The sequence below is a fragment of the Thalia democratica genome, chromosome 4 (genome assembly GCF_965202585.1).
Source record: "Thalia democratica chromosome 4, ktThaDemo2.hap1.1, whole genome shotgun sequence".
NCBI classification, from domain to species: domain Eukaryota; kingdom Metazoa; phylum Chordata; class Thaliacea; order Salpida; family Salpidae; genus Thalia; species Thalia democratica.
Genome location: NC_139168.1, coordinates 34591990 through 34605066, shown reverse-complemented (window position 1 = coordinate 34605066; position 13077 = coordinate 34591990). Strand labels below are relative to the sequence as shown.

Here is a 13077-nt window from a genome sequence, read left to right as displayed (position 1 = left end):
TGTTTCCTTATTTTTCTTATGAAATTAAAGTTTTAAATTAAACAATAAAGAATGAAATTAGCGAGTAATAATTTCTATTAACCAAAAAAAAAACACTTGATTACAACTAATTTACCAAACGATTATTTCATATGTTTACATCACTCTTCTTACCTAAGCTACATACTAAGTTTAAAAAACAGCTACCGCATAAAGTAACTTCAATTAAAAAAATTTTACTGATTCTTGTTTTAGTAACGGAGCATTTTCGAACAGATTGGAATGATAAACTAGACAGTGCTTCTACGTATTTAAACACTTTCAAGGTAAGAGGAAAATTTATTGGCTCCATGTATCAAACATCATCTGCAGCTATGACAAGTTTGCAACAATATTACACCAATGTAGTTTTCTAAAAGCAAAAATACTTGTAACGCAACGTTTTTTGTCTTTAGAAAATTTTTCAATTGATTATTTTTTTAGTTATTTTTGCTAACTATTTAAATTTTGTGTTATTTTTAAGTAAGTTATTTTTGACTGATCAAAAGGCAATAAAATACGTTTCAGTTAAGCTTTAAGGTTATTGATAACAAAGTATTTATTTTTCGAATTAAAAAGCAATATAAATCTATATTTCCTTTTTTGCTTTAGATTGTTTTTATTTGTAACTTGCTTTGATTTAATTTTGCGTTTAGTCGTTAAGCTTTGCAAAATTACAATCTAAATTCTAAGAGTAATAGTTTTGCATTATACGAGTTATTAAAACCTGAAAACATTTTCTGCTTGTTTTTGTAATATGCTTGTAGGTTTACATAATTTTAAAACAGTTAAACATTTTTTCTTTTATTAAAATATATAAAAACACGTTAAGTAACTATACATAATTCTAGCTATTTTTTGCTCTATTTTCGATATAAGAGTGGTTTATGTTACTAATTTAAATTTAATAGCAGTACAGTAGACTAACGCTTAAGTACGCACTTTTTTTGGTACGCACCTCGCCTTAAGTACGCATTTACCTAGAAAGACAAAAAAAATTCTAAATTTTCCTAGACTTAAATTTTTTTAAAAGACTTGTGCCATAGAGTCATTTTCTGACGCTTTTCACCCATTTTTCTAAATTTTTCTAAAATTTCTAAGTTTTTTTTATTCAAAAACTTTCAAAATATCTGCAAAATAAAGTCTAGTTTTAATGTGACATAATACAAAGCTAGTTAACCACAAAAACTAGTTACAATTTTTTTAAAGTCAAAATAAACATATAAAAAGCAGCAACAACAACAAAAAACTAAAGTAAAAAAAAATGATGAGCATCTTATCATTGTGCACTTATACTATAAATGTTTCTACTGATATAAACTTTCTTACAAAAACAGTCCTGAAACGTTTTTCTTTCAAATAAAAAAAATCAAACACTTTTTAGCTAATGAAAATTATAATAAATGTATTAATTAAACTAAACTTAGCTTGACTAGCATTACGTAGAAACTTTTTTTAGAAAAAATAAATCATTTTAAAATCTGTTAAAAAAATTTGCAGATTAGAAATATGTATCAAATGCTTTTTAAAATAAAAAGACTTGTTTATTTGGCTTAATTTTTTGGTGGCTAGTTGTAAGAAAGAAAACAAACAACTAAATTTCATATTATACTATGTCGTCAAAAAGTACGCACTACCCGTGCTATGTACGCACTTTTTGGTCGGGTTCTATTTGCGTACTTAAGCGGTAGTCTACTGTATAATATTCCCAACTAAAAGTGGGAACTAAGTTTGTTGAAACGTAGGACATAGGTTTAATTATTTTTGAAAGGTGTTATTATAAAGCATATGAATGAGGGTCTGTGTACACCGAGTTTGTTGAAAATTTTAAAGCTTTGTAAAAAGAAAACATTTAGCGTTGTGTAATTCGTATATAGAGTCAGTATTAAAAAAATTATTAATTCTTTGGAAGCGTGTTTAATACTTTAAAATAGTTTAAACTTGAAATGTTGACACTTTCTGACCATTTAATTTAAACTATCAGAGTAATCAAAAAAATTTTTAATTAGTTCCTAATTCATAAAACACTTTGAAAAGTTACAATTAGTTTCGTTTTTTAAGCAATTTGTAAAGTCAATACATATTTAGCTATCACTACTGACACCTATTTTGTCCAAACTAGTTAACCAGTATGTTGCAAAGTTTTATTGTAAAAAGTTGTGAAGAGCTAACAGTCACTTTTTAATAAATTCAAAACCTTTTTTCACATCAACTCTACAGGAATTAGAAAACTTAACGGCTAACATATATAACGGAACAAAATATTCTTATATAGGCAGGCTGGATCCGGTCGGCGACGTATTTTGTATCTTGAAAAGGGCAAAACAAACAAAATTGTGTTTTGGAAAAAAAATGCTCTAAACTTATTTTTATTACACCGTAGTGTGTTTAATTAAGTAAAAGCTTCATCGCAGTTTAACTTTATAAGGGCTTTTTGTAGTTTTATAGTACAATTTTTGAAAGTAACGCGTCGTGCTAAGAACTTTTACTATACAAGTCCGACCTGCAAAAGATTTGTTTGTTAATCTAGTCCGCTGACTATAAAAGCTGCTCACCCGTAGTCTAAAACGTTTAGTGTTTTACAAAATTGAAATACAAATAACAATATTTTAAGCTCAATAAATTTCATACAGTCAAAATTTAATGTTTTGAAAATTAAAATGTTCAAACTAGTTTTCACTGTTTTATTTCACATATGAAAAGCTAATTAAGTTTAAAAAACCTAAAACAGTTTGTAAAATAAATGTTTTTGACAGTGTACTTTTACTATTTTAAACGCAAACACAGCAAAAATAACTCGTGATTAAGTCACTTAAACACAGCAAAATTTCACAGTAGTTATAGTACAGTTTTTTATCAGGAAAAAGTATTATTTAAGTAAATGATCATTTTAAAAGGGCGAAAAACACATGATAATAATGAACGATTGAGCTAACGTCGAACTCTAATAGAATTTTGTAGTTGAAAATTTGCCTGAGTTTTTGAAGCGTCTGCTTCTTTCTTTTGCACCTGCGAACAAATAATAGTTATTGTTTTTAAATATTGGCTTTTATTTAACTAATACAGTTGTAGTTAAAATTCTTAAGTTACTTAACCACATAATTAACAGTATCTAACTGTCATTTACTTAAATGTAGCTTAGCCACACATTTTTATCAGAATTCTTCCAAAATAATTGAGTCAGATGAAACAATTTGAAAGACTATGCGCCATAATTTTACTTTCGCTGCAGTTATTTTTTTCAAAAAGATAATTAAATTTTATTTTAAGTAGTGAAAAACTCAAAATTTTTAACAAAAAGCAAACATACGGTTGCGAGAACTTTCATTTTGAGTTGCTCTGACGTAAGAGGTATTATTTCGTCATCAGATTTGTTGTCTTCAACTGTGTCGTCTCTGCAATATAAAAATGCAACTTGTTAAAATGTATTAAAAACAAAATTTACTCTGTCCGCTTTTTAAAATTTTGTTAAAACATGAAGCTTTTTATGAGATAGTATAAAGACTTTTATAACAATGAGCTAGTTACACAAAAACAATTCTTTTTTAATTACTTTCAATTTAGTTTATTAATATTTTCTCAACAAAAGTAAAAGCTGTGTTAATTATATTACAAATTAAAATAATATCGGATTTTAAAATGCTTGTTTGAAGCAAATATACAAAACTGTTTAATCTAATGTTTTTTTTTTGCATAATTAGTTAATCATAAACATCTTTTGAAATTCCAACAATTACGCAGTGGGCCCAATTCGCGCTAAAAAGATATGATAACTTCGTACAAAACCATAATTTGTAAATTTTTTCAAAAACTAAACTTAATGTTGCCCTAGATTATATCAATTGATATTTTCAATCTAAATTGAAACATATCCTTTAGAACAAAAGTTACCAGGCTTAAGTTAAAGGTTTCTTAAATGTTGTTGCTATTTATTTCTATTTTAAGTTTTATTATTTTAATTGTTCAATTAAGGCAATTAAAATTCATATTTCAATTTTCTTTTTAATTTATAGCAGCCTGTAGATTTTTAGTATAACTTAAATATAAGATTTTATGTTTTAGAATAGTTTGCTCTACTTAACTTGTAACATACTATTTTTAAGAGTTAAACAGAATATTTTTGATAATTACAATATTTTAAATGTCATATTGTCAAGTAACTTACGCAGTCGAAGGTGGGTTTACCGAAAGGGGTCGCTGTTGATTGGGTAGATGACCAACAATTGTCTTTGCCACTTCGTACGGGTCATAAGTTTCAAAGTTGGTCTGTTTATTAAAATGTAAACTGTTAAGTCTATAAATACCAACAAAGTCTGATAGTTTACATTTGCACAAACTTTTTTTTATGTGATAACTAGTATAACAACAGTTTGTATTATATAAAGGTATTTTTATAAACCTTATTCAAACATTTAATCTTTATTGGATCAAAGACATTTTTTTTGCAAATCAATCAATGGTTAGCAGAGTAAGCTTACAATTAGTTTGTTTTGCAATGTTTAGCTGTTTGAAAAGCATATGTCTATACTTCAAAATCAGCGTTTAAGCACCGACAGAGAGACGAATTGAAAAACAGTTTATTAACTTTTATGACATGTTGTATGTAGTTACATGGTATGAATAACTTTTATAAAAAACTTTATATTTAGACTTTCATCAATAATAACAAACACTAACTATTCCTAGCACAAACATAAAACTTTATCTATGAAAATTAAAACCATAACTTTTTAAACTAAACCCTGGTCAGGTTTTAAAAACACAATTACACAATGATTCTTTTGAGCAATCGTTTATTAATTTATCAACAAAAACGGATTTCTACAAATAAACTTAAACAAAAATAATGTACACTAAATAAACTACAGCTTAAATGTCGTAAAAACTTCTAATAAAGGAAAATATACAATTTTTAATGAAATATTTTAGTAGGTTTGTTAAAGAACTACAACTAAACCCGCTTTTTAATAGCCTCTTATATTAAGTCTAAAACAGTTTATACTATTTTTAAAAACTTTAAGTCAACAATTTTTAATTCATACATTTTTGTATATTACTTGTAGCTTTCAACCACGCAGATTCTTTAGGAAAGTATATTCAAAACGATAAAAATTAATTTAATTATTCAAAATATAAATTTAAGCGTTTGTTAACGAAAGATCCTAGCGAAACTATTTCACTGGAATATATAATAATAACAAATTATAATACTTAATAAATACAAATATCATATAGTTTTATAGCAGTCGGATTTAATATTAAGTGTTTTATCTATTATTGACCAATAAAAACCTATAGCCCTTATTTTTATTTTTAATGGACACATGTATATACCTATTTTAGCTTCTATTCTTTCCTTTCAGTATTTATTTTTTTAAAGAGCTCAGTTGAAGTGTGTTGACTCGTTTACACAGAAACATGTCAGTGTAATAAAATAAGGATACTTTATAATTTGTTATTATGAAAATTAATTTAAAACTATTGAATAAAACAATATAAACTTTAGCTTATTTCGGATTTTTTAATTTTTTTAATGTAAATTATATCAAATATATTAATAATGTATTGAAAACTACTTGAAAAGTGTAGATGACACAAACAAAAGTTTATTAAAAAAAGGAATTATAAGTAAGTATCTAGAAATAGTCATAATCTGGATCATTCAATTGCTTTTATGTTTAAATATTTAAATGGAATCTTTATAGAAAGTGTAAATTGTAGACTCTTATATAGATAGTTTGATTAATTTTTTTAATAAATAGTAGACATTTTTTATTGTACATGTTTTTTTAATCAATATACAAAAATTATATTAAATATGTATTTATATTTTTATGTTGTTTCTCGAAATAGTTTTTTCATCTATTATGAAAAATAGTCATTTATTGATTTGTTAAAACTAGTGAAATTTTGCTTTAAAACTAATAAAAACCTAGAACAGTAAAATTCATGTAATCATGTACTCAAAATCAACATTAATTTACAATACGATAATTTAAGAGTTAGTTCAAAAAAGCATGTTAAATTAATAGCTTTTCTACAAATTTTATTAATAAACTATGAAAAACAAAAGTAATGAACACTAACTTGTGATTGGACGTAGGCAGCAGATAGCAGGATGTGATTGGCCCGTTGCTCGATCACTCCCAGGTACTTCATCACGCTGTCGTCTTCCACCTTCAGCTTCTCTGTGCCGAGGAGACCCGTCATGTCTTCTGGGTTGCACCCGATCTTCTCGAACATGGAGCCCGTTCCTATGAAACGATGAACGAAAAGCTTTTACATATAAACAAAATTTCAAGCGCGGCTGTTGTTTTATAATGAAAATTATTTCATGTAAAAAATATATGCTTTACGTTATACACTTCGTTGAAAAAAAAAAGTTAAGTACACTGTTTATTTATATTAAGTTGAGAATTCCATTTAAAATATAACAATACCCCAGATAACAAAACACTTTTATAAGATTTATTTCTACTATGTAACTATGACTTGATACTTAAAATCTTTAAATTGAAGTTTGACCAAAGAAAAAACACAGGCACCACTTTTAAAGTGCTGCCACGAACCGATTTTCAGTTGAGCGAGGACTTTCTGCACCTGCTTGAGCATCTGCTCGTTGCCCGAGTTCTGATCGTTCACCTCAGCCAGCTCCTCCTCCAGCTCCAGCATGATCTTCTTCCTGTCGTCCCGCATCTCCGCATCTTCTCGCTCGAACGCCGATATTTGCTGTTTGATCTGTTGGGAAGATGTGAGCTTCAGAAAGATGTTTAATTTTTTTCTAGTTGCTAGGTTAACGTTTTTTTTATAGCTAAGCTTTAAATAATAATAAAAGTGAAATTTAAGGCCATAGGTGGGTAAGTCATGTTTTTACAAGTTGATCTTATTTTAAAGAGTTTTTTCTAAGCATGTAGATGCTTTTTATTGTTATAAAAAAATCAAATTATTTTTTGAGATATGACTAGTCAAAGTCGGGTCGCATAATAGGTTCCCTATGGAAAGGGAAAACTAAAACAGCGAAAAAAGACTATTTTATTTAAAATCTATCTACTCCTACATGTTTAAAGCAATCTTCTTCAAACTTTCACAGCCTAATCTTTATACAATAACATAAAAAACGTTACTTTGAAATTAAAAAAAAAAATTGTAAATTTTTTTTTTTGAAAAATCAACACTTTTTTTTTGTGATAGAATTTTTATTATTTTACAATATTAAAATTATAAAGTAACGAATTTTTCTTTTAATATAAGGAACATTTCCTGAAAATTTGAAGAAGATTGCTTGAAAAATGAAGGAGGAGATAGATTTTTAGTGATTTTTTAATTTTCCGAGAAAATTGACACCGAAAAATTTGCTGTCCATATGTTTGTATTGGAAACTTTTTACAAAAAATAAAATATCTCAAAAGTTAAATGATATTTTTGAATTCTATAAAAACAGGCTTGTAGTTTGTATTTAAAGCTTTCATATAAAAGCCATAGTTAATTTTTGTAAAAAAAAATGTCGGACCCCCACTATGGCCTTAACTATTATATTTACGACAAGGCTTCGGTGGGAAAAATTCCGACTTTGTCAGTATCTATAAAATAATAACTTGGCTTTAAAATTTAACTCTAATTAAATGCATCACATATACAACTATAAAGAAGCTTATGGCCAAACTAAAAATTATCAGGCACATACAATAATATCCAGATTTAAAGGCTATTATGTTTTTAACTACTTTAATAACATTGACTTTTATAACAATAACTAACAGTTTTAACATCTTCATTTAATTGCTCAATAACGTTGTTTTGCTCGTTCACAAGATTGAACAGCGCAAAATTCTTATCTTCAACTAAATTTTAAAGTAAATTTAGTACTAATATAAAGTAAAAAAATCTTCATTAATTAAAACAAGAGAAAAAAATTAAAAAAAAATCTAAAACGTAATTAAATCAAATAATCATGGTTTGACAAACCTTTTTTCAAATAAATTAATTGTTTTAAATAACAATATTTTTTATAGTTATAAGAAAATTAAGATTCAAATTTTGTAATACTTTTACTTTAAGAATATTAATATTATCCATAAAGTATATTTAAACTTCGTTTCAATCAAAAATTGATAATAGTAGTTTTCAACAACCTTGTATGAAGTTAGCAACGACGCTTGAAATATCATCCTTTCCGGAGCAATCAATAATTGCTTTAAATGCATCTTCGTAGCTTGTTATTTTCTCCTCCTGAATCCTTTTGGAGTCCAGTTCTGCAAATTTGTTATAACTGATTTTTGTTTCTAAAATCAAAATACCATACTTTGTTTTCTACAAAAACGATACGTAGTTTTTATCTAAACTTATTTTTAGTACAAAGTACTAAATTACCCTTTCAACATCTATATCGGTTAGATGCGAAGCGGTCGAATTATTTTATGCAAAATTTTATTTCATAAAATAAAAACTATCAACTAAGTTATCAATGAAAGTTTTAGTTGCTAAACCTTTTCTTGTAGCCTGATGTTTAGCAATTCTTGTAGTTTCTTTATTTTTCATAAACTCTCTTCTTTTGTTATCGTCATCTATTACTCTTTGCAGTTCCTTTTGAACAGTATCAAAAAAAATTTTATGTATAAATCTTTCAATATCCAAAAAATTTTTTTTTCAATCAGTCGTAAGACTAATTAATAATATTAAACATAAAACAGTATGAAAAATCAAGCAATAAGCAAAATGAAAGTTTGCAAAATCATGAAAAAATATACTATTCAGCATTTGTATCACGTTATTAAGAGCAACAACTTTCAGAAATTAATAAACCTTATAAAAAAAAAGTATTTTTTATGATATTTTTTTTTTAATCTTATCTCAACATTTTGGGTTGATTGAGAACTACTTGACTACAATAAAAATATTCTTGAGTTTCCAATTATACTAAAATCTAACTCTGATCTCAGCATTAAACAGCTGTATGTCTTTTTCGCATTTATCTTTCAACATGAACATCTTGTTGTGGGCTTCATCGCGCTGTTCGTATGCTACTGTGGACTCCTCTGTTACCTTGCTAGTGTCTTTACGCAATTCTTTTAGCATCTGGTTGAGTTTATATAAAGTAAAGTATATTTTAATTTTCTTATGCTGTGGTACTAATATCATGGTATACATACCCAAGTTACGACTTTTACGATATACTAATTTAGTGTTGAGTTCCGACTTCTAATTTATTCTATTAATTTATATGGTGTATTAATTAGTGATATATATAATTGACAAGTTTTTACAAACTTTTTTTAACGTTACTTACAAATAAGCATAAACATTTTTTTACCATCATTAATGAGATTATTTATACTAATACTTGTTTGAAATTATTATATCTACGATAGACAACTAAACTCGGCTTAATTTTTTACTAATTAATTTTAATGATTTATATGCTTTTTCTATTGTTAAATTAAGTAAAACTTTTTATAAATCATAACCAAATTAATTAAAAACTATTTTCATCTACTCAGCTAAGTATGTTTGTAAATTTTGAAATTAGAAAAATTGTCTTTTATGCTTACAAAACTTTTAAAATATTTAGCTACAACATAGTTTTCAACTAACTTTAATCATATAATTTTAGTTAATGCATATTTATATACTACTTTTTGTTGAACCACCGAAAATCATATACATAGAAAACGGAACAAAAATAGAATACCATTACAATAAACAACGCAATAGTGTACGTTCACAAGTTGTATTTGTATGAGCTTTAAATTAACATAAAGAATTTTCAACATCAAACTTATAAAAAGCATTGATCGCGTTTAAACGTTTTACAAACATAAAGTAAACAAGTATCATGATATCTACAAGCATTTTGTTTAATGCACAGAAAACTTAATGAGTGATGAACATTTTTAAAACACTAGTTACTCCATATAATTTTTAGAACTCTAGTTTTACTTCAATAAAAAGTTTTATAACCTAGTGAGCATAGATTTTTTTTTAATATTCTTTTTTTATTGTATTTTCAATTAGCAATTCACTGCATTACAGTGTTTTTTAATGTCAAAATAATAATACTTAAGATTCTAAACTACCAAAGCAATTTTGTAATCCATCAAATACCAGAACTGACCCGCCTTATGAAACTCTTTTCTAATCATTTTATATAGCCGTGAAACTTACAAAATTTTGGAGTTAAAACTCCTTAAATTTTGTTGCACTACCTTTGAAATTAAGAGCTTTATAAAAATATAATACATTTATTAAGACTTGTTTGCATTCATTTTGTTTAAATTGAATAATGTATGTTATACATACTGTATTGAATCGAAAAAAATACTCAGTTTTAAATAAAAAACTTTTTATGTAAAGTCTAAACTAATAAATTCTTCTTTGCTGTTTGTACTGTACCTCATTTCAAAAAATAAGTATAAATTTAATTTGTAAAATCAATTTGACTAAGTTTTGTACTTGTACAAACAGAACAGCAATCAAAATTAGTTTTAAAGAAACATTTTCGATTTTGTCTGATGTTTAACAGTAATAAAAATATTAAGTGATATAAAATTTGTTTTCTGGCCTATTTTAGTATCTTTTTTAAAATTTTCAATTTGTTCACAAGTTACAATTTTTCATGAACAAATTGCTTCTAATCTTAATAAAATTTCTAATTTAGTACAATAAATAATGAGTTTTATTTAGTTAGTCTTATATAAAATATTTTTACTAACTTTTTCGTGTTTTCTGAACTTTTTGAGATAGTTGCTTTTATTTATTCTTAATATTTCAATCACGTCACGTTGTTTGTTATTCTCAGCACAGTTTTTGTTAAATTTTTCAGTAACCTTAAATTTCAAGTTTTATAAGAGTAAGTCAAAAAATAGTATTAAATTATTTATGGAAAAATAAAGTATTTTCAATTAAAATTAAAACATAAAATAAATGAAAGAAACACTAGCACAAAAGTAATGATTTGAAAAAATTTTAACAGAATAAGTAAATTTTAATTTATTAGCAGTAAAAGTAATAATGCAGTAATATAAAACTAGTAGTAAACATTTTCTATGTATAGTTGTTTGCCCTAATGTTATTGATCAAAAAAAAAATATTTAATTCAGTACAATAAACTTCATTGTATTTTAATACTGTTTACATATTAATAAATAATAAACTATATTCTTTAGCAAACTAACCAAGTGAAGTCTGTTTTCAAGAACTTTTTTCTGCTTCTCACAACTCTTCATGTAGTTTTCTATTTTGTCACTTCCTCCAGCCTTCTTCTTTTCATCGATCACGCGTTCCTTCAGCTCTGCTATTTGCTTGTCCAGCTTTTCTTGACTGCATTCTTCACTCACAATCTGCTCATTGAACTTTTCTGTAAAAAGTGTTTAAAATTTTCTCAGCTGTGGTAAAAAAAAGCTTTGCTTATAACAATATTTAATATTTAAATTAAAAAATTAAATACCCAAAAATATTTAACAATGATACTTTATGACTCAGTCAGTTTTTAAGCTACCTAAAAGAACTTATATATACACTCTTTCAACACATTAAGCTTTATTTATGGTATAGTTGATCACGTTATAACACTCAGGTGTTCAAAATGTTTACTTCAAAACTTTATGTCCGCTTCTATAAAACTCTCATAATATATGATATCAAAACTATGGACAATACCAACAAACCCCTCTCTTTTATAAGCAATTCTATTTTTTTCTGAGCAGATTCTTCAAGTGTTTGATTGTAGTTATTGTCTGCAAGTGCTAATTTCTTTTCCATTTCATTCTTTTCACTTTCTAATAATTCCATTTCTCTTCTACATTTAGATTATAAATAAATAAATACTAAACTGCAAAAGTATAGTTGTAATTGGCTATTTTACGTATTAAATTTTTAGTATTTTTTTTATAACTATAACTTATTTCTACTATTTAATTATTTAAGAAACATAAAAACTTATTATTTTTAGTAAATCTAATGCATTGTTAGAAAACTAGAGTTCAAGTAAACTTTTTAAAAATTAAGCAGGCTTACTTACAATTGTCTTCTAATTTGTTCTTGTGACTCAATTGTGTATGCAGTTCTGTCTGCTTTCATTATCCTGTGCTTTTGCTTTAATTTGTTCAGTTCATGGTCTGAATTTAAAATCAAAGCTAATAATTTTTAATTATATAATGTACATATACAAAGTTTTAAAAGCTGTAAAACTATGTCATAAATATAATTTTATAGTAAAAATGACAAGATAGACGTTGCTTTAAAAATATATTGTTACTTCTCTGAATTTTCTGTGCACAATAAATAAGTTCTATGCAAACTACTGTACACAAGTGCATACCTGAAGAACAATTAAAGTACAAATTCTCTTTAAAAACAATACTAATGAAAATTTTGGTTAGAAAACAACATATAATTTTTATAAATCTAACAAAAAACCTGGAAAACCATGTCAAATAAAAAGTTTTGCACTAACAGTTTTTTCATATAAAGCTCTACACAATATATTTGAAAAAATTAAGTTATTTAAAAAACAATAAGTAATAATACTTTAAATATAAACAATTTTTTTTTATCAAAATACTAGTTGGATGAGATTTACATGGTATGTAAAAGATTTAAAAACAAAAAAGCTTGACTTTTCTGTTTCACTCAGTCATATTTACATGCATAAACATAATATTTACAGCAAATTGAAATGATTTATTTTGACTAACTTGTTTTGTTTGATCTAAATAGTTCAGATTATTACTCACACAAAATTATGTTTTAACTTACTAAAAGCATCTGCTTCAGCATCACTTCCTCCTTCTGAACTCATTATATTAGTTTAGTGATTCTTAAAACAAGGCTATGAAATGTTTATAATTTATCAACAAGTAATAAGCAAACAGATCTAATTTAACTAAAAATTAATAAAACAAAACAATTTATATCAGTCATTCTTTATACTATATTTTTTATATAAGCTACAAACTAGGACTTGCTTTGAGACAAAAAACTAGCCTAAGTAACTATAAATAGCCTATGCTTAATAAAATAAATTAAAATAATTTTTTGTGCTTTTCCACATAATTAAAATCA

The 13077-nt window shown here is 25.7% G+C and overlaps 1 protein-coding gene across 2 annotated transcripts; it reads right to left on the bottom strand.

Annotated features, from left to right (window-relative positions):
• Positions 1-2650: 2650 nt before the first annotated feature.
• On the bottom strand, positions 2651-12850 carry LOC145834501 (coiled-coil domain-containing protein 63-like). 2 transcript variants are annotated; one of them, XM_082941944.1, is made up of 14 exons: positions 12772-12850; positions 12035-12131; positions 11682-11812; positions 11190-11371; positions 10728-10841; positions 8947-9093; positions 8505-8601; positions 8151-8270; positions 7777-7859; positions 6564-6756; positions 6106-6272; positions 4184-4284; positions 3329-3413; positions 2651-3027 (listed from the first exon to the last, which is right to left on the bottom strand). In XM_082941944.1, the coding sequence occupies exons 1-14, from the start codon at positions 12812-12814 to the stop codon at positions 2950-2952; spliced, it is 1638 nt and encodes a 545-aa protein (XP_082798070.1). In that variant the 5' UTR covers positions 12815-12850; the 3' UTR covers positions 2651-2949. The 2 variants fall into 2 exon arrangements, with proteins under 2 accessions (XP_082798070.1, XP_082798071.1); XM_082941945.1 differs by having other exon boundaries at positions 6588-6756.
• Positions 12851-13077: the final 227 nt, after the last annotated feature.

Coding starts and splice junctions, on each gene's coding strand:
- LOC145834501 (XM_082941944.1), bottom strand. CDS start 12,814: ATGAGTTCAGAAGGAGGAAGTGATGCTGAAGCAGATGCTTTTA. Junction 6,273..6,563: donor GTGGCAGCACTTTAAAAGTG/GTGCCTGTGTTT, acceptor ATCGTTTCATAG/GAACGGGCTCCATGTTCGAG. Junction 4,285..6,105: donor CTGCCTACGTCCAATCACAA/GTTAGTGTTCAT, acceptor TTTAATAAACAG/ACCAACTTTGAAACTTATGA.